At 38.8% G+C, this 27551-nt stretch overlaps 1 protein-coding gene across 1 annotated transcript in view; it reads right to left on the minus strand.

The window, feature by feature from the left end:
• Positions 1–17040, minus strand: part of LOC149799417 (serine/threonine-protein kinase 24-like) — a 120223-nt gene extending 103183 nt beyond the window's left edge. The window contains exon 1 of the mRNA XM_089958760.1: positions 16775–17040. Within this exon, the coding sequence (XP_089814886.1) occupies positions 16775–16789 (15 nt within the window). The 5' untranslated portion in view covers positions 16790–17040. The remainder of the gene's footprint in view (positions 1–16774) is intronic.
• Between the last annotated feature and the right edge of the window lie 10511 nt (positions 17041–27551).

Raw genomic sequence — 27551 nt, forward strand, 5'->3', positions numbered from 1 at the left:
CCAATCATATTTTTGTTAGCCAATCAAGCTATTAAAATATAAAGTATAAATAAAATACCCACCACTATCAAAAGTTTATATACTGGATAGCTGTCGTTGTGAAACATAATATTGTTAGTACTGTAATAATTTTGATGGAAAAGTTTATCATTCGTTATGCAACAAGCAAGGAGGCACTGCCTAGTTCGTGGAGGGACTCTCCCTTGCCAAAATCGTCTCCAAAGAGGCCAGTAGGCCGTCCACAGAAGCAACCTCGAATTAATGATTCTGAGGACGCATCACAAAAAGAACCGCCTACGAAGAAAGCTGCTGTAGATGACGAGTCTGATTATCTTGAACCTGAGAGTGCTCCACCCGGTTCTGTACGTGGTCACTATAAACATTATACATTAGAGCAAAAGCAGGATATCGTTAACAATGCAAAATGTCTGGGAATTAGACCTACAGCAGACAAATTCAAGATTCCGAAATCCACGGTGAGTACCTGGATGAAAATCAACTTTTCTGCTGATCTGAACTTGAAATGACATTTGCCTAAGTGTGGAAGACCCATTTCATATGGACAAGCTATGGATGATAAGATAGCTCAATGAGTGCTCACTCAACGTGACTTACAAATTCCAGTCAGTGTTGAGGGAATATATATAGGAGCTTGTCTCAAACAGAATTTCCGGAGAGCAAATTCGATGCCGGTCGTTCATGGGGAGAGAGTTTCATGAAAAGACATGACTTTGTGCTCAGAAGCAGGACCTCTCTTGCCCAACGTTTACCAAAGGATTTGGAAGAAAAGATTGCTTCATTCCACAAGTTTGTGATGGATAGACGTGAGGAGGACGAGTTTGACAATAAGTTTATTATTAACATGGACGAGACACCAATGTACTTTGATCTTGTGCCAGGGAAAACGGTGGACAAAGAAAGAACAAAAAGCGTACTGATTCGTACAACTGGCGCGGAGAAGAGACACATTACTGTCATTTTAGCCTTTGCAGGTTCTGGTGACGTATTACCTCCAATGATTATTTTCAATGGAAAGAGACAGCTAGATCTGAAGGCTCCAAAAGGGTGGATTATCGCAGTTCAAGAGAAAGCATGGATGGATGAAACGCTAATGCTGCGATGGATTGAAGAAATTTATGTGCCATTCACCAGAAGAGAGCGATCACTATTAGTTATGGACTTGTTCCGGGCTCACATCACTGATGACGTGAAGAAACAGTTGTGGTGTGGAAATGTTGTGCCAGCAATAATACCTGGAGGCTGCACATCCAAATTGCATCCTCTTGATGTGAGCATCAATAAAGCTGTTAAGAGCTACCTCCGCCGCAGCTGGATGGAATACATCAGGGATGCTACGAATGCATTAATATCATCTAATGAAAGCAGCAACGGACGGATCAAGACAGCCAGCAAACAGACTGTATTGGACTGGGTTGTAAATGCCATGGACACATTGAAGGAAAAGCGCACAATGATTATTAAATCTTTCAAGGTGTGCGGCATCAGTGTCAATCTGAGCGGAAGTGAAAACACGCTATCAGAAATGACAAACAATTAAACAATATGGATGATGATAGTGATACAGAATTTGAGGGCTTTTCGCCCAAGGACCTACAAAAGGCTATGGACAAGCTACTTGATATTGAATAATATATTTAAATATATTACAGCATTAAATCATATTTCTTTTCATTCTTTGATATTGCTATTTATTGTGTATGGCTTAATATAACAATGTTTATCTATCTATCTGCATACATACATACATAAATATATACATACGATTAAAAAATTTAAATTATATTAGTTCGTGGAAGTTCATGATCACAATAAATAATTATCTACCATATGAAGCGAATTTTGTATCAGTTAAATTAACGGTAAACACGCTGTGAATTTTACAACAAAACGAAGCAGCAGATCTTCCTAGATTGTGTCCGAAAACATAAATTGTAGAAAAAATTATAGCAGAGCAATGTCCGAAAACTTACAAGGCATTTAAATATTATATTTTCCAAAAACAAACGGTGTCCAAAAACATACGGTAAATACGGTATGAATAATCAATGCATAAAATTAAAAAGGTTTTACTACCACGTCACCATTCATACGAGGTGTTATAGATTGCCTGAGATGAAAAGTCAAATTGATACGGTAAGAAAGATTTCTTATAAGTAATACATTACAGTGAAAACTGTTATGACCGACCTCTGCTATCAGCGTCTGTCATTTCTAACCACAATCACAATGCACGGATTGATTTTATTATATAAACGCTCTGTCATGAACAACCACCAGCTGAACATGACCAGCGACCACAATGTCTTAGCAAAATTTGCATTTTTACATTGCCATGAATGATTGCATTGCAAAAATGGGGATAACCTCCACTGACCTTTATTTAATCCAATGACCGCTTATATGTTCTAAAAAAAGAAAAGAAAAAGAGGCTGGCTACTGGTATATGAAATTTCTATGTATGCTACTAGTATTTCATATTCAAGCACTTCAACTGGTTCCCAGCCATATCACAGCAGGATGATCATAGCTACTGCCGATATGCAGGCTACGAGTAGGAATGTGTCCAGCAATAAGAACCACCATATCACAAGAATAGAGACAGACACCACTGGTCGTTACACAATCATTTGTAAAAGTGATCGTTTGAATAGTAAATATTGCTCTGATCAAAAACATGCATAGAAAAAAAAAAAGGATTCTGGTAACCGGTTTGTATGTAGTGACAGATGGTACAGTCCATAAGCCAGGCTAATGTAGCAATTGTAGTACTGAAATTAACGTAGTGGTTGCATATGTTTGTCTTTAAAATTTACCTGTATTGCCTGGGGGTGAATAGGGTCTTTGTCTATTAGAATCATTTGAAGGATTTGATTGAAGGTGTTCAAGGCTTGTGATGTTTGTTGTCTCTGGGTTTTTTCCCCCCAATGTTACAGGGATTACATCCCAGTCACTAAGCTGTTGTCTATTCAGGTTGGTGCAACCAGTCTGTACACTTTGTTTATAGAGTTAATCCCTGCATGTCTTCACTGAATGAAGCTGTTTTGTTTTGTCTCTGAGTCAATTATTCTATTTCTGGATGAGTTAACTGTTTCTTTTATTTCATTAATTGTCAGATACGCAATGCATATGTATAGATCTGTCATATTTTCCCAAAGCCATCTCAAAACCGTCCTTACAGTAGATATTACAATTGAGCACTCATATTGTTAACACCTAGTACCTTAATAACAATGGAAAAACCTCCAACTGAAATGAGACAAATTTTAATGATCGAAAAAATAATTATTGTAACGGAAAGAAGTGAAAAAAGCACACCACAAGTAAAATAGTTTAAACATCGTTCAAACAAATTTAGGGTATTATGAAGAAAAAGGAGTAAATCAGAAACAATTTCAAATGTTAATATGATTTCATGTTTAATGATAGAAGTATGTCTTTACTGCTATATAATTTTGTTTTCTGATGAATGCATACAATATTTTAGCAATAACTATTAATAAAGAATAGAATATATGTACAGTGATTGTGTTTTTTTCTTCCTTTAAATTTTTCTGGACCTTGGAAACTGGTCTTTTTGTACAAACCTGTCTTGAGAGACCATTTTTTGTTGGCAAAAGGGGTAGTCTCTCAGAACATGTTTTACTGTACTAAGACTGATTAGGGATACAAAGTTTTGTACAGATGTTAGGAGATAATAAACTCCATTAAAACATTTATTTCTTTAAATGTCATCAGCTGGACAAATACAAACAAAATGGAATTTATCTTCTACCGAATAAAACTTATTTTACGGCATAATTCACAGTACATATTATTTCTCTCAATATCACTATGCCTACCTGTTTATATTTGGCATAGGCGCTGAGCACCCAAATTCAGCAAAAAAAACTTTTTTTAAAAAAAAAATGATAATCCACATCATAGGTATTTTTCCTGTTCTAAACTAGTTTTGTGCATTATTTTATACAACACACATTTACATGAATTGTTAATTTCACTTTGCCAGTGTGGCAGTGCCATATACTTAATTCGTTGCAAAAAGTTTGAGAAAAATTGTTTTTCATCCCCAACATCTCGGTTTGACCCAAAATAGCCAAAGCCAATAACATTTAACTTTGGTAGCCCAAATGACGTGGTTAGTTTCATCTAACCTTTCCGACATTAATTACCATTGGGGTGGGTAGCGAGTTAAAAACATTCTTACAACCTCCAGTCTGTATGTAATACATGTGGTACAAAGTAGTTATCTTCCACACTCCCCTTGCGAAATCGCATTATTGGTAGTTTTAGGAACACCTAAATACAATTTGCAAAGTTCTATTGCATAATTTCATTAACATCTGCTAAATTGACATCCCCATATTTCTAAACCATGGCAAACTTACAAGGGAGATAAAAGTGACAATTCTGCCCCACAAACAGAGATTTTGCTCACAATGTGGTCTTTTCAACACCTGTTCTATTGTTAGTGTGCTCATAGACCACAACCTAACCCAATTTGCCCTGGGCTATAAACTGACATACCTGTAAACGGTGACCGTGAACTATTAATGTCAAAGTCACCAGTATTCCCTGCTTTTAAATGAGTCAACTCCAAGCTAGTGGCATACTAGATGCAAATGATGCAATGCTAGGTTTAAATTGTAAGTGGTCACAGTGTCTCCCTACTTAATTTTAAAGGGACACTGTAAACTTCAGAACACTTAATTACTCACAATACCCCTCCCACCATAATAATAGCCTGGTTTTCTTGGTTTAATTTTAGGGTATGTCTGACAGGCAGAACAAGTAGAAGCATCCCAATAATACCCTGAAACAAAGGAAAGGCAATAACCAACAAGGAACTGGGTTGGTCTGTTCTACCCACAAATGAAAGGAGCACCAGGATTTTACAGCTGGGCAAAATATACCACATTTTTACACATTTACAAAAGAAGAGACCCAACAGGATTTTTTGTTTGTTTCAGTAATGACATCAACATCTGTGCAGCTTGAAGAAAGGCATTCATGACAGGATGCTTTCAATAAATGTTGGTCAATTTTTTCCCAGTGGTTTTGAACAAGTCATTTTTAGGTTCTTCTATTTTTGGTAAAGGCATCCATAATTGCTACTGTTGACACCTCTTAGCCTTGTCCCAACACATATAGTTGGTTAAAACTTAAGTGTTATGTGATATGGGTTTCCTTGTCCACCCACTATTGTGTTATAAGTGTTATGTGTCTCCAAAAATAACAAATATAGAATTTAGTCAGGGGTTTTGGTAATGGCATCCATAGTTGCAGGTGGATTGGCACTATATGTAACATATTAAATAATTACTTGTGGACTGGCAATATTTGTAACAAATATTAAATTATTCCTGGTGGATTGGCATTATTTGCATAAAATATTAAAGTCCTTCAAGGCAAAAGGCTTTTTGCTAAATCTAGTAGAATTCTGTTCAGCAATTTCATTGAAGGCAGTTACAAGTCTTTGAAAATTTTAATAACAGCAGGTAAATGTAAAATGATGAAACCAAATCATCTGCACAAATTCGAATGCATTCATGGCCAGAAAGTCTAGCTGAAGCTAAATATACCAACTGTTGATGAATGATGAATGATGCATGCCAGATTTAGGACCTTACCATAAGCTGATATGGCCTTTGAGGCATGTGGGCCACAAACTGTGGTATTCTACAATCCCAATGTTTAAGGCACAATGCTGCTAATGTATTATTAACAGAAATACATATAGCAATGACTTTGTATTCCAGTTTTCTGGATATGATTTAAAGCATACAGACATGTAACACAATAAGCTGCATACAAGTTAAGCCCACTGTAATTAACATACTGGTACATCACTCAAATACAGGTAAACCCTCTATCATGCTTTTCTTTAACAATTTCAAATATGATACAATCGTGCCATGACATGACCTGTAATTTATTTCTCTTTCTGTCCCTTATTCCATTCCCTAACACAACTCAAAATATCAACCAAAGTGGGACACACATAAAAGTAATTCAGTTAAATCTCAGAAATATATAGCACACAGACATAACTTGTGTTCTGACACAGCAATGATACAATTTTCATCAATCATGTGGCTATCTTAAATCGTGGCTGCTATACAAATTAGCTGGTGATTATTCCTATATATGTGTTGATCACCCTCTCCCCTGCCCATACACACATTCATCAAATTTTCAGCCACTCTAATTATTCCGAGGTCAGTTATGGACCCAACCTATGTCATATTGGTGCCCCCTGTAATCTGCCAAACTGTCAATGGAAATTAAGAGACGAAACAATTCCATAATTCTTATCTGTTGCTGTTACTTATCTTCTTTACTTTAGTAACTGAGGACTTTGCAAATTACACCTAGATATATGGCCTGTTATGGATCAATCATTCATTATTCATAATTTCAAAGGACTAATGCCCACTGTAAAGCTGTGGAGTTGAATGATGATCTGACACTTTGGCTACTTTCATTAAAGAGAAACTTCGCTATCTTTCACTTAATGCTCATACGACTTTTAAAATAAATGAATGATTATTCTCAAAATATTTTCAAACGAGAAATCTTTGATTGTGCAGAACATGTTATGCTACATGTTGCAACTGATAGCCATTGTTATATCTGATTTGAGGACTGGCCAGTTTCATAGAGGTACTAATAAGGACAAACAAGTGAACTTTTTAATGTGGTCAGTACACAGGGCAGCCTTATGACAGAGGGGTCTGTATCCACTTGACTGAAAACACGGGTCCAGCAAAACGAATTTAAGTATTCAGGAAGAGAAAAAATCATGCAATTGCAATGAGTTCAATACAAAGATAAAATGGATTCGGCTAATGATGGTATGTGAGAAAGCTTGCCAGTAGCTTCTCGTGGGTCGGTTATTATTTCCAGGGTTTTCCCAGGTTCTCCCTCCACCATTAATACTGGCGGCCATGTATAGCCTATTGTGTGCTGAAAAATGGCGTTAAACCCCACAACAACAAAGATAAAAAACCACATTCTAGTCAAATTAAAAGTTGTTGACAACAATAATAACTGCTTTTCAGCTTCCTTTTTCAGCTGAATCGTCAAGCAAGTTTCTAGACCAATCAAAACGTGTATGCCTACTTTATTGAATTCCCTGTTCTACCAAGTAATGTTTTATTTCTAATTACCCATCTTGAAAAATGTGCATTCAGTAATCTGCAGTGCAAACAGAATACAAGAAATCCAACACTGGCGTTTGCTGGTAATGTGGTATACAGAATGCACAACTTTAAGGAAAATAGAACTGGGAGTAGAGAATTTGTTTTCAGGTGTACAGAATATAGAGTGATGAAAGTTATGATTGAATTTATATTTTGGAAGTTAACCATCAAGCTATAATAAAAAAGTTCTTACTTTCTCAGATGCCTCCTTTTCAAAACTTTTGTCAGAAAAAATATGTAATTTGATATCACCACCATTGTCAAAAAACCTATGTAACTTGACACCACCGACCTTTCTTTCCTTTATAGCTTTCAAATTTACACATGTATTCTTTCAAACCCTTGCATAATATCATTCAAACTCTTCACTGATCGAGTTGGTACTGCACCAACATGTAAGCAATGACATTACCTGATACAATAAAATATACAAACCTAGTCTTTTCAATGACACCCCACTACAGGATATGAATTTATTTATAAACATTGCTATGAATATCAAATGAGCATGTAAACATCACACATTTTTAATTGTAAGCCCTACCTTTATTTCTTCATTAAAAGTAAAATTTTCTCCTTTGTTCACAGTGCCAACAACACGGTAAACTGCAAATGTGTCACTAAACCACCTGACTTCATAGTACTCGGGTAAATTAACCATAACCAAGTAAACAAACATTACATTGTCATAGAAAACAAATAAAGAAAATATCCCAAACCTATTAAAATAAATGGTTGATTGGTTATTTTATCCATCAATCATTGCTCTTTAAATTTTAATATATTCTAAACTCTAATATTACAACACGTAATTGCAGAATTTATGCTAATATGTCAAAAACTACAACAAAAATATGCCCCCACGTGAGAAAACCCACCGTAATATTTGAAAGTCCTCTCTTCATTTCCTTCATTAAATATCATCTACATTTAGAAAGAATGCCCTATTTCAGATGAAATTAGGAGTATTTCAGATGAAATTAGGATATATCACCTTCAAGAACAAACCCATATAACCAAAAAGGTAAAATTGCTATAGTATCAGCTGAAACAGACATCCAAAGCTGACAACTTTTCATCCATGTCTAATATTTTGTTTTGGAAATCTGATACATTTCATGATCATTCATTCATTTGTAATAAGTGGCAAATGAACAGGGGCCACGAGTGGCCTAAAGCTCTCTCTGTTACAGATCACTGCCATCTCACCTCTGTCTGAATAGGTTAGAGTCTCAGATTTGGCCAATGTGGGTATGTGAGAAAGCTTGCCAGTAGCTTCTTGAGGGTCGGTGGTTCTTTCCTAGGATTTTCCGGGTTCTTCCTCCACCATTAATACTGGTGGCCATGTATAGCCTATCAAGTGCTGAAAAATGGCATTAAACCCTACAATAACAGCAACGACAAAGACTAAATAATACTGCCTAATTTGTTCATCTCATGTCTTGCCAAAACAGGGGCCATTTTTCCAAAAAATTATGTCCTACCCCGTCACATTTCCTGACACCAGGCCTACCAGTTTTAACACTAACTTCATAATGCTGAGCATCAAGCGAGGCAGCTGTTAGTACCATTTTTGTAAGTCTTTGGTATGACTTGGCCAGGGATCGAACCCACTATCTCCCGCAACCGAGGCGGATGCTTTGACCACTAGGCCACTGGAGTGGTTGACATGTGCATCAGTATAAGAAAAGTATTAATGCATCAATAGACTCGTCATCACCATACAGTTTGGATACAGAATTTGATCAGCAACCATTAGCAGCATTTGAACCTGTCTCTATGAATTTTGTATGTACAATCCTGATGAAGAGTGCACCAAAGTCATGTGAACTTGATCCAATTCCAACATCACTGCTGCCTGAGTGCTAGTAATCCCTTCACTAACTGATGTTATTAATACCTGTCTCTCATCCGGGGAATTCCCATCATTTTTCAAAACTGCCATTGTAAAGCCTCTCCTGAAGAAACCAACACTAGACCATAATGATTTAAAGAACTACCGCCCAGTTTCTAATCTCCCATTCATACAAAAAATCTTAGAAAAGGTTGTTATATCACAGCTTGTATCTCATCTAAATTCAAACAGTCTTTCTAGCAATGTACAATCTGCATATCGCCCTTGCCACAGTACTGAAACTACTCTTCTAAAAGTAGTTAATGACATTCTCTCTGCATTGGATAGCGGAAATGTTACAGTCCTCACCCTCCTTGATTTGTCTGCAGCATTTGACACAATAGACCATGATATATTACTTCACTGTCTCCAGCATGTATTTGGCATTCATGATACTGCTTTACTGTGGTTCAAGTCCTACTTGGTCAACAGGACACAAATTGTATCTACAAATGGAATACACTCCAGCCCAGTTGATCTATGTTGTGGTGTTTCACAGGAGTCTGTTCTTGGACCTGTTCTCTTCATTCTGTACACTCCATCGCTCTCAAGTATCATAGATCATCATCCAGTGTCTCACCAATTGTACGCTGATGACACCCAAATATATAAATCTAGCCACCCAACTGAAGTTGATGCTACCATCCAAGGTGTAGAGAGGTGCATTTCTGATGTCAAATCATGGATGACATGTAACAAGCTGCAGATGAATGAGGATAAAACTGAGGCCATTCTTATCACAGCACAAAGACTTTCTTATTCACATCCTTTACCTCAAACAATAAATATCAGCAATACCAACATTAAATTCACAAAATCATTATGAAACCTAGGTGTTACTCTGGACAGTAGTTTCACATTGCACCAACATGTCATGAACATATGTAAGGCTGCATATCTTGAGCTGAGACACATCAGCTCAATTCGCAAATATCTTTCAGTTGATGCCACTAAAACACTTGTGTGTTCATTAGTACTTTCAAGACTGGACTATTGTAACTCAATTCTGTTTGGTTCATCTCAGTATCTACTCCAGAAACTTCAAAAAGTTCAAAACACAGCTGCTCGGATCATACTTAGAGTACCATGATCAGAGCACACCTCCCCGCTGCTCTGTACCCTACACTGGCTATCCATTCGATCCAAAATCAAACACAAAATTTGTTCTCTGTGCTATGTTTCACTGTCGGACTCTAGTCCAACATACCTATCCGATCTCACCCATGTGTACACACCAGCAAGATACTTGCGCTCCTCTTCTGACAATCGTATACTCATTATTCCCACTATGAAAACAAAGTCATATGGACAGCGTTCTTTTGCATACCAGGGCCCAGCAACGTGGAATGAATTGCCCACTGAACTTAGACACAAAGACACAGTGATCACATTCAAGAGGGCTCTCAAAACTCACTTATTTCGACTGCAAGAACAAACTACCTGAAATATTCTCAGCATGTTTTTTTAATTTTTAATGTTTTTCTAATTTCATGGTGTTTGTTTCTGTAATAATATTATTATATGTTTTTTTTATCTTATAGGTGTTGTCTAATGTTGTAAAACGCTTAGAGCTTCTATAGATTAGGCGCTATACGAAGTCCTCATTATTATTATTATCACAGAAACTTATTCTAATGCTGTTGGATCACACACGAGGTGAAAACAACTGTTATATAGTTTTATGAGTGTGCCAAATGTTGTGAAAATAGTTTTCGATCTTCATCCATATTTTATGGCATATCAGCTTCATTTGTCCAATAATGAAAGCCCCTGATACCAAGATATATTTCAAAGTTGGTCTAATTCTACTGAGTTAACTTTCTGAGATAATGTTGTTTAAACATTCTTTTGTTCTTAGTGTGTGTGTGTGTGATTTTGAATTTTAATGTAGCTTTGAAAATTTTTCAGTCATATCGCAATCAAATTTGCAGTGTGGCAGTTTATAATGATGTCAAGCACTGGGGCATCATGTCACAAATATGTAATACTGTGTCCAACCTGTCACATTATCCTCATACCAGGATGATCAGTCCTAACACTAACAGTTTAATGTTGAGTGCCAAGCAAGGCAGCTGCTAGTATCATTTTTATAAGTCTTTGGTATGACTCAGCCAGGGTTCAAACCTACAACCTCCCACATACAAGGTGGATACTCTAACTACATAGGCATCTGGAGCAGTCTATTTTTTTTTAGTAATGCTGGCTATTTCTGATGATTGAAAGGCATCACAGGTATACATTCCAATGCTCTTTATGTATGGCTACCTTGTTCCAAAACTGGTCAAAATGTTTGTTTTGTTTTTGTCTAAAGTTGTTTTATGTTTTGTTATCTTTTAGGTTCTTCTTGTTGTGGGTTTAATGCTATTTTTCAGCAATGGTTGAGGAAGAACCCAGGAAAACCCTGGTAAGCTCCAATGCTCCTCATGTCAGTAATTATTTTTTGTCAAAGTTGGTCCAATTTTTCTCTGCAGCCTCTTAAAGCTGTACTAATTTTAGTAAGCCCTTAAAAGCCAGAATGCTTCAATTCAAATTTTTTCAAATTATGAACAGCACATTTCAGAAATCCTTAAAAGGTTTCTGAATTCTTAGTAACAATGATCATATACGAATGCAAATTGGCATAATTCTTGCATATTTTGAAAGCCCGTCATGTAAGAATAAATTCTATCAAATTCCAATACTTGATTTTTCAGTGATAGTTGTTTAAAGGTTTTCTAATATTAGTGGTGGCTGCCATATATTCATAATAGATTTGCATAAGCCAATACGGGTAAAGATTAGGCACTAAACAAAGTCATTTTTATTATCAATATATCAAACATCATTTCACCCACAGTAAAGGACACTGATTTCATTAGAAGTTCTGGCTGGAACTTTTTACGCACAAACTGAGAATAATGACAGTTTCTGGCACTGGGAATATGGCATAATATCAACACCAAAAAGTCCCCATTAGTATTTTTATCAAGCTATATTGAACATTATATACTTTGAACTTTTCATTAGGGGTGAAATGATTAATCACTATTTCATAACACTGATGCTTTCTCCATATCAATAAGAGAGGTCTTAGACTTATTCGTTTGGTTGAAAATTCATTGAAGACTGCTATCAGAGGCATATGCACTAATTTTGGTCAGATTAACAAAAGAGCTACATGCATTGACAGCACCTACTTGCCTTCTTCAAATTAACAAAAGGTGGTATGAATCTCCCCCCTTCTGCCATTTCCATGCTAAATATTACATTCCATCAGCATGTTCAACCACTGGCAACATATCAAAGGAGACATTCCAGACTTGTTCTTCATGTGTGCTTTAAATACCTTACTGATCATTTAGGCATAGTTTCTGTGTTACTGCATATCATCAACCGACTACCTGTTGAGTGTCAATGATTTGTATTCAACCTTTTAGGTTCATTCAGGCTGCTCCAAAAGATCATGTGCACTGCTCGTCCTGGTCACCATGCCCTTCATTTTGCACTGCATAAATGCTTGAGACTTTATCACCGATTTCAAGTACTCACTTAAATTTGGAATTTTGTCTTCAACACAGAAGAAACAGTGCAATTTCTTCATTCAAAGGAAAATCGTTCAACAACCTATCATTTAGAATGCAATTTCTGCAGATGCAAAACAACTGACACTGACACAAATACTTACTTCTACGAGTGAAAACAACAGATTAAAAAACACAAAAAACAACCACTCCCTTTCTACAAATGAACAGAGCGACTGTAACTCATGTGATCTGCCATCTTGCTAATGTTTTTTTTAACCCGATTGGCATGTTTAATCAGCATAAAAGGAAACATTCCAAATTTGTTCCCATGTAGGATTTAGGATTGCTACAGCTCATTTCATAGCCAATTTTGCATGAAGTTTTTCTGTTACTTTGAATCTATTCAGACCGAGTTTGGATGACAATTCTTCTGGTGTGTCATGCAGTGAATAAGTTAATTAGTTCTTATTGTTATTACCCTGGACTTGAAACAATGATAGCCACCAATAAGAACTTAATATTACACATTTCACTGAGTGACAACCTTGAGGCGCAGCCCTCATTTTCGATCAAGTAGACAAGATGTGAAGCAACAGCAAACCATTCACATAAAAGTGGTTACTAAATGATTAGTGAAATACTTAAACATGGGGAACAAATCTGGAATGTCTTCTTTACGTTGATATGTTATCAGTGGCTTATAGGGTAAAATAATCGACATGGAATAGGGATTTCCTTATCAGCTGGGAGCCAGGTCATTTACCTACTTTTTAGAGAGAAAAAAAACGTATCTTCAATGTGGGAGTCCCCCCTCCCAGCCTACTTTGGCAACTCACCCTTCAACTTTAAATCTAAAGGAAGGCCCTGATGGAATTGGCAAGTGGGGGAGAAGATTTCAAGCCACATGAGGGAGTCACCTCATCTTATCTTTGCTAAGCTGCAGAAAGTGAGTGGGTGTTGTCAATAATTTTTGGTGTTAGTGACATAAATATATGCACATGATTTACTTTGAGATATCTCTTCTTTCAAGCAATGGTATAAGGGTCATGACCCCTACAAAAAGCATACAACATGGTATATGAAAAGACTGGTTGAAATAATACACAAAATATTATTTTCCAAATGATTCTGCAAGAAAAAAACTTGCTTTGAATTATAATTTCAACTGTTTTTAGAATGGGTATCATTATTTGTATACGAAATGCCCAATGGTTGCATTCACTAAAAAGCAGACCAGAAATGTAGTATTAAAAAGCATATGCATATTAGGCAATGACAAGACACAAAGCAACAAATAAACTTTGCACAAAAGTGGCAATTAAAAGTCAGTAAGGTACTTAAATGGTATATGGGGAAGAGGAGGTTAATGTCTTTTTTTCTTCTTACAGATCCGCAAGTTACTAGTGACTAAATGTGCTGATAGTATAGCAGTGTATGCCCTAGGGAGACAAGATTGAGAGTCAAAAATCACCTTGGTGTCAGAACTGGGGTGGGTGTGGGTGGGTCAGACTGAGTAAAAAAACATCTTGGTGTCAAAACTGGGGATCAAATTAACAACTTGGGATCTGAAGCACACATGAGGGTAAACAGAAACACCAAGTTTAGAAAAAAGTATAATGGAGTAATGGAGGATTCTGAACTGTAAGATTTAGTTACCTGTGTGCTAATTAATAGTAGGAGAGGGTGTTATCATTCGTTCCCCTTTCGACTGATAGAATCAACTGCCTGTGGAAGGGAGGGGGATGATAGAATCAAATGCCTGTGGGAGGGAGTGGGATGAAAGAATCAAATGTCTGTGGGAGGTAGGGGGATGATAGAATCAAATGCCTGTGGGTGTGTCTGTGATAGAATCAACTGCCTGTGGGAGGGAGGGGGATGAGAGAATCAAATGCATGTGGGAGGTAGGAGGAAATTGAGCATGTGTAATTTTCCAACACAACATCACACTCTCCTACCACAGAAATTGATCAAAGCATCCATAAATCGCACATATATATGAAAAATAATTATTTGGAGGCACGGTAAGAGATAAATATGCCATCATACTTGTCCAAGCAACCCTAAGGCACAGGTCTCTGGTAGATCTACATTATACATGTAGTATGACTATACCAACCTGTTTGTCTGTACACCCCCCACACAGATTTCAATAATGGAAACCTTTAATGTGATAAAAAGTACAAGGAACTTAGTCAATTCATTCATTGATATATAATTTCTAACCTGATTGTGAGTAGAGTTGCCCTAATACCATCATCATCTGCGCGTTTCATGCTTAACGTAAGCTTTCAATATTAAATGGACGTCCTTGAGGTCCATTTTCAGTTCCTGGACATGTCCATTTTCAGTAAAGGGGTTTGTGCATGACTACATATGTACATGCATATGTCATCTGCTTCTAAAGCAGTACCGATGTCACTTTTTGCTGATGATACCGTGTATAGCCAATTATTAAAATTGCCAAATCCAATTATTTCAAGAAACCGCCTGTTCTACAGCTAGTGAAAGCACTAGCATTTGATTGACAAGTAAACCATGCCCTAATTTTGTTATAACCAACAATGCCTAAAATGGGTGCGGATTTAGGTTAACAGTGGTAATGTGGTCTCAAGCTACCATACATGTGATAACTATTTTCAATGGCCACATGAAGCCTCATTGGGTGGTTGGCTGCTGTGACTGGGATGAGTGCATGCATGGTATTGATAATTTGTTGTGAGCAGACAATCAGCGGTAGTTTACACCAAGCGTGTTAAAAAGTATTCACTTTTATGAATATACTGTCTTTCAATTAACCCCCAAATCAAATATTTATTCCTTAATTTCCACTATTTAAATCTGATTTAAAATTCAAGCCATGTCAAGATGAATGTTATGACTGAATTTATATTTTGGAAATTTGTTTCCATCGGCACCAATTATTTCTGCCAATATCGATTATACAGATTGTTCCAATAACCAGTCCGATTATGAGTATGGCCGATTAATCAGTACTTTATCTGCTTCACAGGGGTTTGTTACCAAATAATTAGGAGTATCTGTCCATGAATCAAGGGATGGGGGTTCTAACCTGTAACAATATAACACAAGGGAAGACACAAGTCTGTAGTTCCAGCCCTACTAGTTTATTCTAATTGGGTCTTTTAATTTCCAACTTAAGCCAGTTGTAATCAAGAATAGTTCAATTTTCAAAACAGCTCGACACACTTCATTCAGTCTGTGATATATACTGGATAAAATGCAATAATTGTTTGCCGATTTTGTCTTCTGGACAAGTAATGTCTTGCAGTGCCATCTGTATAAGGATAGTCTTGGATTTCACCATTAACCAAAAGGTAAGATCTGAACAATTTTGAGTCTGTAGTTCAACAATAAGTATGTTTCAGGGGTTAACAATGCACTGTGCAACAATGTAACCAGCAGTCAGCATCAAATATAGCAAAATCATATTTGTTTTTGCCACCAAAATTAAAATGCATCACAATGTACATTAATGATATTTACTGCATTATATTGTTACAGGTTAGAAGCCGCATTCCTTGATTCCTTCTAATTTTCTATGTAACGAAACCCTTTTGTCTGCTTCCGATATTTACAATCAAAGCAAAATAATGACAACAAATTTGATTTTTACATGGATTTAACAAGCAATTTAACTTCTAAGTTCATGTGTGAAATGGGATGTAATTCCAAACTCTTAACATTATAGTAAGTTACCGAATTATCCGGCAGTTACCGAAAAGGATGAACTACATAATTATGTCGTCTGATGGAAATAAACTAGCCCATAGTGTACGCAATATGGCGCCGTGTTAGTATGCAAGTCCGTTAAGGATGAAAGGTGCTGGGGATGCCAGTATTAGTGTCATTCTTGTCACAGTCAGGTTAGAAATTATAAATCAATGATTCAGTTTACTTAGTTCTGTGTTTTTTTTTTATCACATTAAACCTTTTCATCATTGAAATCGGTAGGGGGTACAAACAAACGGGGATGTATAGTCAGACTACAGTGTCATTACTGTTGATAACAAACAAAAACTACTGCTATAGCCACAGTGACACAGTTTGACTGTTTAGTATGGAATACGCATACATTAAATATGCTTCATAGAAAATGAACAAAACTGATACATGTACAACTAGCTTGACTACTCTACCTGATAACCTGCCATTTCTGTCACCCTGTCAAAACTTGGTTTCTCTTCAAACAAGGTGCGACAACTCAGCTCAAGTTATATCTAGTCACTGCGTAGAATCTTGCACGGACAAATAATCACTAATTAGCGGTAAAAACAAACATTAAATGATCCGTGTACTGAATAGAGCTTGATCGGTGTAAAGTTTGTTTGAATTATCTACTTGATCCATTTTAGAGAAGTACACAAGAATTTCATAGATCTATCCGCCATTATGAACCAAGGGTGTGCCCTCGTTTTGGATCACAAAACCGGCAGTCAAGGCAAATAGTTCCTTAATCATTTGTGATTAATTATTATGTTTTGGGAATTATATGACTTTTAGTCATCTGCAAATTTGATATTCTTATTTTAATTTTTTATATCACACAAATTTATATTATGATAGGTATATATACGTATTGTTTACATTCGGATATATAGATGCTAATGCGTATGAATATTAGTGTCATTGGAGTAATACTCCGCTCTATGTAACCCTTGACCCCATAGGTGAAACCATCACCTGTATTAGTAATCTAGTTTTAAAATATCTTCCACAAACCCGGGCTACGCCCACAATCTATTTACCTGTACAACAAAATAAATATATTAAGGCTATCGCCAACACCATCACCACTAGTACGTACAATCACCATTTGCACCACACCTGTGCCAACAAAAAAAAAAAAAACAAAAAAAAAAAATCAACATGAAATTCACTTAAATACTTTTATTTACTCAATAAAGGTAATTCAAATCCTGGACAATCATATGTCTTCATGTACAAAATCACACTAGTGTACGAGAACAGCATCTCATTCTAAAAACCAATGAGGTGAGCGGTCGAGTTTTCTGGTGATATACCCACAGCAACTCAGCCATTACAAGACGTGTGTCCAAATCTCTTTTGCAACTTAATAGCACATTCGAGTCTATTTTGGAAAATTTACTAAAACGTTCGAAAAATGCCCAAATTAAAACTCTTAGGTGTGTACGCCGATGCAAGAGTCCAACACAAAGGGTTATGACAAGCAAACGGCTCTGAGATAATTATGTATTAGGTATTTAAAAAAATATAAAAAAAAATATCTTATTGGTCTGCGCCCCATGCCATCTAATTGATCCACTTAGCTCAACCATTAACATTATTGTCTGAAGATGATACCATGAACAATGGGTATTCATTATGGTGCGTGTGCACTAGTGTGTGTATGTTTGGAGGTAGGGTGGGGAATCAAACTACTCATCAGTAGGTACAAGTATCTGAAAATGGCAAGACTGGGAATATAAGTTTGTTTTCATTAAAGCATTCTAAACTTTAAACACAAAGTCTACATTCAAATCTAGCAAATTTGACACGCACAGTTCCTAGCATAACGAAATCTTTGGAAAACGACAATCGAACTCGAGCTAAGAAAGTTTCAACAAACATGATACACCTATAAGAAATTTTGAGAAAAATAAATATGCCGTGTATAAATAATAACGCAAATTTTAAAACATTTGGTAATACAAAATATATTCGGCGGAAAGTTGTTTAATATAAAATGTTAGCGTGAATACACATTTAGATCCACGGCTGTCAGAGTCATTTTGAGTGAGTTGAATAGAGATTCTAAAGACGACTCCCTTTGCCTGCACCTATACGCTATGGTACAACGTCTACAAAACATAGACGGGTTTGCACTCGGGAAGACAGGCATATGGATGCCTCTGCGGGGGAAAATTATACAACAAATTTGTATGCAAATCTGACCCTTCAACGACGCTTCAATGTGGAAGATCCCACGTTGTTACACCTCTGGGCTAGCGAATGTTGCTCCAAGTCGATAGCCTGGGCATTTGCAAGACGTCTCGACATTGTTTCGAGTAGCTTCAGCGCCTTTTGTATGCGATACCTGGCCGTCAGAAAAAAAATTCCACATGTACAGGTCGTCGACAAGTTTGTCGGACACCAGCTACAGTTCGGTTCGAAGACTGTTGGGGCGATTCGCTGTTGACGTTTTTTAAAAATAATTTCCAACGCAAGATTGCGATGGTAGATATTTTGTAGCAGCAGTTCATGCACATAGGTGTACTCTCGAGACACAGACCGGATACCTATTTCACGTGCGGTCACACTTTCGTTGGAGTATGTGTTGTCGTTTCACTCAAGTAGCGCGATAGTTGAAACATATTTGTGTCTTGAATACATATCTGGGTGATGTCGTTTCTCCAAATGGAAAACATTTTGACTGCTCGGATTGTACAGTCCAAAGTTTCGGTGTCATGAGGCCATTGTCATGTGTGATAGAAGACCGTGACCACGGTCAGTAAACATATGAAACTGCTACTATTACACTGCTGTACAATACTTCAGACATATGGTACGATAGGAAGTGTGAGCGAAAAGAAACTGAGATATCTTTGTCAGATTTTCGGGCAGGAAAATGTTAAATGAAAGAGAGAACTATAAATACGAAGAAAAGAAAAATGGAACATTAATAAAATTGTCTCAGTTGTCATCACCGTCATAGCAAATACAATTGGCATGTTTCTCGTAATCTGTTCTTTTGACAATCAAGATAACAACAATGATGTTGATCGGTCAATTTATTCCATTTCAAGGTCTTCGTCCTACTTTTCCTTGTATCAACAAAATTCGTCAGAATCGTCTCCCCCCCACCTTTTTTCTTCAAATGACATTATTATTATTATCATTAGCAGTAGTAGTAGCAGTAGTTGTAATAGTAGTAGTAGTACCACTATATCATCGCTATCATCATTATCGTCGTCAGTCACAGAAACGACCTAATAGTCTTCTTTCATAATTCTCTTTTAGTATTTTCCCACTTGATCCAGCACCATTATGTTTGTTCATGACAACCATGTCATCATCATCATCTTCGCTAATTGCGGTCATTTCGTTGTAGTATATATACATCTTCCCCCTTTTGTTCTGTTGCATCATTATTTTTGCATAATGCCAACCAGGTCATCATCAGTAGTGAAAGGGGGCACCCTACGTACAATGGGAATTAGCATTACAGAACCCCTTGGGACAATCTACGTACAATGGAAATTTAACATGGCGAAAAATCGTGGGTCAATCTACGTACAAGGGGAATTTAACATGGGAATAAATCGTGGGACAATCTACGTACAAGGGGAATTTAACATGGGATTTTTTTTAAATTTAAAAAAAAAAAAAAAATTTTTTTTAAAAGGGGTAGGCAATGGAAAGGCTATCTCTTTTCGAGATATATGGCTGGCCCTGAAAAGGGCCTTTGGTTTATGTTAATATGCCCTTAACATAAAGGGCATTTGCGACATCTTCTTTTCCTCAAACTTCGTCTTACAGCAGGGCCATACATCAGAGTCCTCTTGAGGCAACCTTGTCTCTCTATATAGACTCTTCTTATCCACAGGCTGCTGTTGGTCCTGTGGACAACGGTCCACTTGGATCGGACATACATGAGCATGTCCGTCCTGAACATCATTGTTGACACAAGGGTTGAAGATTCAACGTCGGTCCACATGTTGAGGCTCCGAGAATAGGTGAATCAATGCAGTGAACTGCGCTTATTTATAGGGACAGAAAGGATTGAAACGGATTGAGTTCATTCACCAATCCGAACACGCGTTACAGAATTCAGTCAGCCCGCATCCAATCCGAAGAGAGCAGTCTGTGACGTCACGTAGTCAATATAGATTCGCTAGCGCTTGTGTGCAGTCAATCTATGCGATAGTGATTCAACATGACGGAAACTCAGAAAACGATCCAGTGGGGTGCACCAGCAGGGGAGACCGCCCAAGGGAACCCGGACTTACTTTCAGAAGAGGTGAATTGGGATTTTGTGGATTTTCTCTCCTCGCAAGAATTTGTTCCGGAACCTTCGTTACCTTCTTCATTACCGCAAGTGGAGAATTTTAGACAGAGACAGAAAGAAGAATTGGAGAAATTTATACAACGACAAAAGGAAGCGGAACAGGCTTTTCTCCTACAGCAACAGCAACAAGAAGAAGAGGTAAGAAAAAAACAACAGCAAGAAGAAGTAGCAGCAAAGAAACAAGAGGGTGAAAATCAAACGGTCACGGTACTGTTGGACATTTTAGCGGAGTTAAGAAGTCTGAAACAAATGTATCAGACTTCTTTATCACGACCGAAGAGAATACGACCTTCCCGAGCCAAACATGTCAACCCTGTGACTAAGCCTACCGTACCACCCTTAGTGATTTCAACCCAATCATTATCATCATTACGCAGTCCAGAAGTAGGCCTTGGCCGTGGCAAAGGCTTAAGGCAGTTAAAGTTGATTGCTTAAACTCACCCCTGCACCATAAAGAAAAAAAGGCCCTTTTCAGGGCCACCCACATTTCTCGAAAAGAAATACAATTTCAATTTGCCAATAACTCAAAAAAAACTCACCCATTTTACCCTTATAGTACGTGTCTGTGTATGAGTGCGTGAGTGTAGCTTCTTATTTTAAAATCAAAACTCAAAGACTCTTACCTTATATCATTCATTTATTCTTTTCTCCATTTTTTACAATCCAATTCACAATTCACAACACAACACTTTAATAAAAAGTTCATTGATTTCTTCTTTTCTCCTTGTTTAGTCTCTCTGTTTTTTGAATTTCTTCACCGTCACACTCTTTTCCTCTTCTTCTTCCTCCTCGCTTTCTTCCCTTCTTCTTTTTTTCTCCTGTTTCTTTTTCTTCACCTGTCTTCTTTCTTCCTCAGAAGAATCCCTCTCTTCCTCTGAAGAATCCCTCTCTTCTTCTGAAGAATTCCTCTTTTCTTCTGACTCCTCTTGTTTCTTTTTTGGGCAATCTGGAGACCAATGTCCTTTTTCTTTACAATAATAACAGGTATCTTGACTTTTGTCTTTTTTATCCCCTGTTTTTTTTCTTTTTTGACGGTCTGGACACTCTGAAGACCAATGCCCTTTCTTCTGACAGATATAGCAAGTATCTTGACTTTTATCTCGAAAGGAAGGAGAGTAGTCCGTAGGCTGGTCTGAAGAGAATTTTCTAATGACCCCTCGCAAAGCTCTGACGAAACGTTCCATCTGATCAGTCTCTTCCATCGTTGTGCTCGGCTTGAGAGTGAAATGAATAGTGAAAGGACAAGACACACACCCTTTTATATACGCTGGTCTGCTATGACTATAAAGTAGTTTATGGTGTTTGAACTTGAGTCATTTGACTTTTTGCTTTCAAGATGAAACGATCCCATTCATTCGAGAAGAAAGAAGAAGAAGAAGAAAGTAAGAGGCAGAAACGTGATCTATCGCCTCGTACCAGGGCTGAAATCTTGGCACAAATTCATGCCAGTGATTTTGAAGAGGACATGAGTGAACCAGAATCCGAACCCTCTAAACCAAGTTCATCACCCTTAGTTAACCCTGAAAATTACTATTCCATTCGAGAGACGGAAAAGCGCTCCTCTAGAAAATTTAGAACCACGGCTTACAAATACACGGTGAAGTTTAAAGATTTCAAGGCTGAAGTGCCGTTAGAGAAAGCAGAAGTGTTCATCACTGAGGTGTGGGATTCTTTGCTCACTGCACTCAAGCGACAATGTCAACCCAAAGAAGACGATCGCTTGAGACTTTCCATACAACACGACGGTTTGAAATCCCCTGTTTGGATCGAGTTTAGCACCCCTGCAGAATTGACTGCTTCCAAAGTCATGGACAAGATTCAACACGTACAACAATCTAATGATCAGTTTGACATCACCGATGGTAAAGCCACACTGGACATGACCCACGTCTCTCCTCCTCAAGGGACAGGACGCAAAAAGATATTATTGGTGGACGACCTTCGCAACACCAAAACGAGTCTCGTCCGAATTAACAACCCTCATGACCAGATGTGTTTAGCCCGCGCCATCGTGGTGGGACGAACCTATGCCAACAAGAACGACACGGTAGAATGGAAAAGAACCTGGAACACTATTCAACGTTCGAACCGAGCCAAACAACGAAACGAAGCAGAACTCCTGTTACAACAAGCCGGACTGTCCAAAGACACACCCTGTGGCATTCCCGAGATGCAAAAATTGCAAGATGTCCTAGCTCCACGATACACCTTGAAAGTGCACCCTCAAGAAATGCGCGGGCCTCTATTGTTTCGAGGCCAAGATTTTAAGGACGGAAAATACATTCACCTTTATCATCACGATGACCATTTCGATACCATTACCAGTATCACTGGATTCCTGGGATATGCTTATTATTGTGAGAAATGTGACTATGGTTATAATAATCGAGAGCAACACAAACATTGTGGATGGAAATGCTCAGGATGTTTGGCCTCTCCACCCTGTCTGAGCGAAGAACCAGTGCCTTGTTCCACTTGTCTGCGCACGTTTGTCAGCCCTACCTGTTACCAACAACATTTGAAGACGCAAGGTTCACAGAAGAAATGCGCTTGTCAACTCCTGAGATTGTGCCCTACGTGTGGACAAGGCATACGTACCAATAATACCAAGGCACACGTATGTTCAGGAAAGAAAAAATGTCACATTTGTCACCACATCGTGGACTTGGAACACGAATGTTACGTGCAAAAATACCAACCCCCACCAGAGAAAGAGGACGGTCACAAGAAGAAAGGCAATTTCATCTTTTTCGATTTCGAATGCATGCAAGAGACCGGCATTCACATTCCTAATTTTTGCGTGGCTCATCGAGCGTGCGAGAAGTGCATTCAAGAACCTATCTTCAGTCATTGCCCTCACTGTAGCAAGATTCCCGGAGGGCGTGAAAAAATCTTTCGGGGACCAAACACGTTAGCCGATTTTGCCCAATGGGTCTTAGACCCCGTCGACAAGACGTGGAGCCAAGAGGACATCGAACGTTACGGAGATTGTCATCGTCATGCCACGGTGATGGCTCACAATTTCTCCGGATACGATGGACAGTTTCTTCTCAGATACTATACGGAACAAGGCACCGAGCGTCCTAAAGTGACTTTGAACGGAGCCAAAATCATTTTCATGCAAGTGGGACAAGTACAGTTTAAAGATTCGATGAGCTATTTGGCCATGCCTTTGAGTCGAATGCCTAAAACGTTTGGAATGACAGAAATGGCTAAAGGGTACTTTCCACACTTTTTCAATACGGAAGCCAATCAACAAGCCGTTCTACCCCACTTACCTAAGGCTCACTATTACGACCCCGACAACATGCGTACCGAACAACGAGAAGCTTTCTACGCTTGGTACCAGATTCACGCCTCGGACCCTTTCGACTTTCAGGAAGAAATGCTAAAGTATTGTCGTTCCGACGTGGACATTTTACGGCGTTGCTGTGGAAAATTTCGAGAACTGTTCATGGAACACGGAGGGGTCGATCCTTTGAAAGAAGCTTGCACCATTGCCAAAGCGTGTTCCTTAGTGTATCGACAACGATTCATGCCTGAAAACACCGTGGCTGTCATCAGTCCTCAAACGACCCACTTTGTCAAACGTCAATACTCGGTCAAAGCCCTACGTTGGTTACATTACTTGTGCGACAAGGAAGACAAGTGGATTCAGCATGCCCGCAACGGAGGGGGCGAAAAGACCATCGGAACGTATTCGGTCGATGGCTGGGACTTAGAAAACCCCAAGATCGTGTACGAGTTTAACGGTTGCTTATTTCACGGATGTCCCGTCTGTTACCCTGACCGTGGCACTAAAAATCAGTTTTTGCAACGAACCATGGAAGACTTGTACCAGGACACTTGTCAGCGTCGCCTAAAGTTAGAACAGCAAGGATACCAAGTGGTGGAAATGTGGGAACACCAGTACGATCACCGTATGAAAACCGATCCCGAGTTTAAACGTCTCCTGGAAAGTTACCAGTTCATGGACCCGCTGAACCCGAGGGATAGTTTGTACGGAGGAAGGACCAATGCCACCTGTTTGCTGTACCAAGCCGACGAAGAGAAAGGAGAAGAAATCAAATACTTGGACGTGTGTTCGCTGTATCCCTACGTGTGCAAATATTGTCGCTTTCCCGTAGGGCACCCGCAATTGTTAACGGAACACATCGACCTGAAAAACATTCGACAATACGAAGGCTTGATCAAGTGTAAAGTTTTGCCTCCCACGAACCTATACCATCCCGTCTTACCTCACCATTGTCAAGGCAAACTGATGTTTCCCTTGTGCCGTACTTGTGCCGAAACGTGCAACCAAGACCAGCCTTGTCAGCACACCCAGGAAGAACGGGCCTTGACGGGAACCTCGGTCAGCGTAGAATTGTTCAAAGCTCTGGACATGGGATACCAACTGTTAGAAGTGTACGAAATTTGCCACTTTCCCAAGACACAACAGTACCGCAAGGGTAATCCCAGTCAGAAAGGCATTTTCGCAGACTACGTGGATGCCTTTTTGAAACTGAAGCAAGAAGCCAGCGGCTATCCTTCCTGGTGTCACACTCCCGAAGACCAAATACAATTCAAAGAGAAATACTACGAACAAGAAGGCATCACTTTAGACCACATCGAGAAAAACGAAGGCAGGAGATCGTTTGCCAAAGTGATGTTAAATTGCTTGTGGGGTAAAATGGCACAACGACCGTGTTTACCGAAGACGTAATATTTGACAGAACCTTCCCGCTACTTCCAGATGATTCACGACAAAACCAAATACATGAAACACGTGGACGTCGTTCGAGAGAATTTGATCTTGGTCAATTACGAAGAAGATCTGGACTTTGTACAAGACGACCCTTTTGGAAATGTCATCATTGCGGCTTACGTGACAGCCCATGCTCGCTTAAAATTGTACGAAGCTTTAGAACTGTTAGAAGAACGCGTCCTGTACTTTGACACGGACAGTTGCATTTACATCCATCACCCGATTCAACATCACCCTAACATCGAAGGAGACCGTTTAGGAGCCTGGACAGACGAGCATCCCGACGACAAGATTCTAAGTTTCGTCAGTGGCGGTCCCAAAAATTACGGCTACGAATACCGTGACAAACAAGGAGAAGTGCACACGACGTGCAAAGTGAAAGGACTGACTCTGAATTATCGTACCAGTCGAGTGGTCAACTTTGGGGTATTGAAAGAAGCCTTGCAATCGGGAGAGGATGGAAACTTTAAAGTGACCACTCACCAACCGAACAAGATTGTACGTTTACCCACTCACCACATCGTCAGTCGACCTTTGGAAAAAGTTTATCAAATCGTGTACCAGAAGCGAGTTCGACTTCCCAATCATTTCACCTTACCGTATGGACACGTTGGTATAAAACATTGGTTGTAAGAGGATAGCCACCCACCAGAAAGATGACTTCGCCACAGCAAGAATCGAGTGAGAAACCCGATGAGAACTTCAAGTTCAAACCCTACCATTTTCCAGTCTTCTTACCTGACTATTGTGATTGTGCCCGTCGATTGGACACGTTTCAGAAATGGCCTACGGATAGGGAAGGATTACCTTCTTCTCATGTTTTAGCTAGAACAGGATTTGTCTACTTGGGACCTGAGTCAGGATTGGGATACGAGGTACAGTGTTTTGCTTGCGGACTGAAGTTACGAATGGATCTATGTATCTATAAAGATTCAGCTATTCTGGAACATACTCGATGGTCTCCGCACTGCCCTTACCTTTCTATGACCTTTCCACCCATCACACTACGGTACAATGTTGACGGTACCTTAGAGACGGTACCTTCCAGAACAAGACATAAAAAACGTAAAAAAGGAAAGATGTACAAGCTGGAGACTGCATTGCGACTAGTATAAAAAGGGAGCTATGGTCAAGATCGATAGTTCATTGTGACTACCAAGACCGAGCGAACAAGATGAATACTTTGAAAAAGACATCGTTTCAGTTTGGGGATTGTAAAAAAGTTGTATCTTCCTCTAGTGTGACTAATATTGGATGGATAAGACCCAGGCATTGCGACGGAAAATGTCCGGAAGGAAACTGCGATTGTCCATGTGGTTACCATTGTAATTGCGTAACGGAGTTTGCAGACGAGTGCGATTGTGAGCCTTGCGATGGGACCGATGCTGTACCTTGTGACCTGAGCGATGCCGTAAAGCATCATGGGAACTTTGTTCTCACTGCCCCTATCATGGAAAGTGATGCTGTGCGTGTCAAACCTGAGGGATGCGAAAGCGATGCCGCTCGTCCTCTTAGACATTTTACCGGGTTTAAAGGGGAATGTCGACCTTCACGTTTACCTCCCTACGGATGTCATCCAGCCCTGAGCAAACTCCTGTTCCTGTCACCCAACCCTCATCGAAACGAACCTGTGAAAGACGAATATTCGTTCCCTGTGCGTTTGTCGGAATACTGCGACTTTGAAAATCGTCTTCAATCGTTCAAAGGAAAATGGCCAAAGTATCTGGGAGGACCGACCCCTGAAGAATTAGCCAGAGCCGGATTTTTCTACTTGGGCGAAGGAGATAAAGTCAAGTGCTTCAGTTGCGGTGTGTCACTTCACCACTGGGAACCGCAAGATTCGGCCTACGTTGAACATGCTCGATGGTCACCAAATTGTCATTACTTACCTTTAGTGGGACCGAGACATTGAAGTAACTTCTTACCATAATAATCTGTTCATGGATACTTTACAAGAGAACATTCGTGCTTTGCCTGTGGAGTTGAGAGAACGCATTTACCGAGAGCTGGTCAAAATACAAGTCAAACGTAAAGAACAATTGCATCCGATACGTCACCAGATCTTTAACCACTGGTACCTTCAGGCTATACAAGGACTGATTCAATTGAAAGTGTTCCATTGTACAGACATTGATCAACG

The sequence above is a fragment of the Sinohyriopsis cumingii genome, chromosome 5 (genome assembly GCF_028554795.1).
Source record: "Sinohyriopsis cumingii isolate HCF-2022 chromosome 5, ASM2855479v2, whole genome shotgun sequence".
Lineage (NCBI taxonomy): Eukaryota > Metazoa > Mollusca > Bivalvia > Unionida > Unionidae > Sinohyriopsis > Sinohyriopsis cumingii.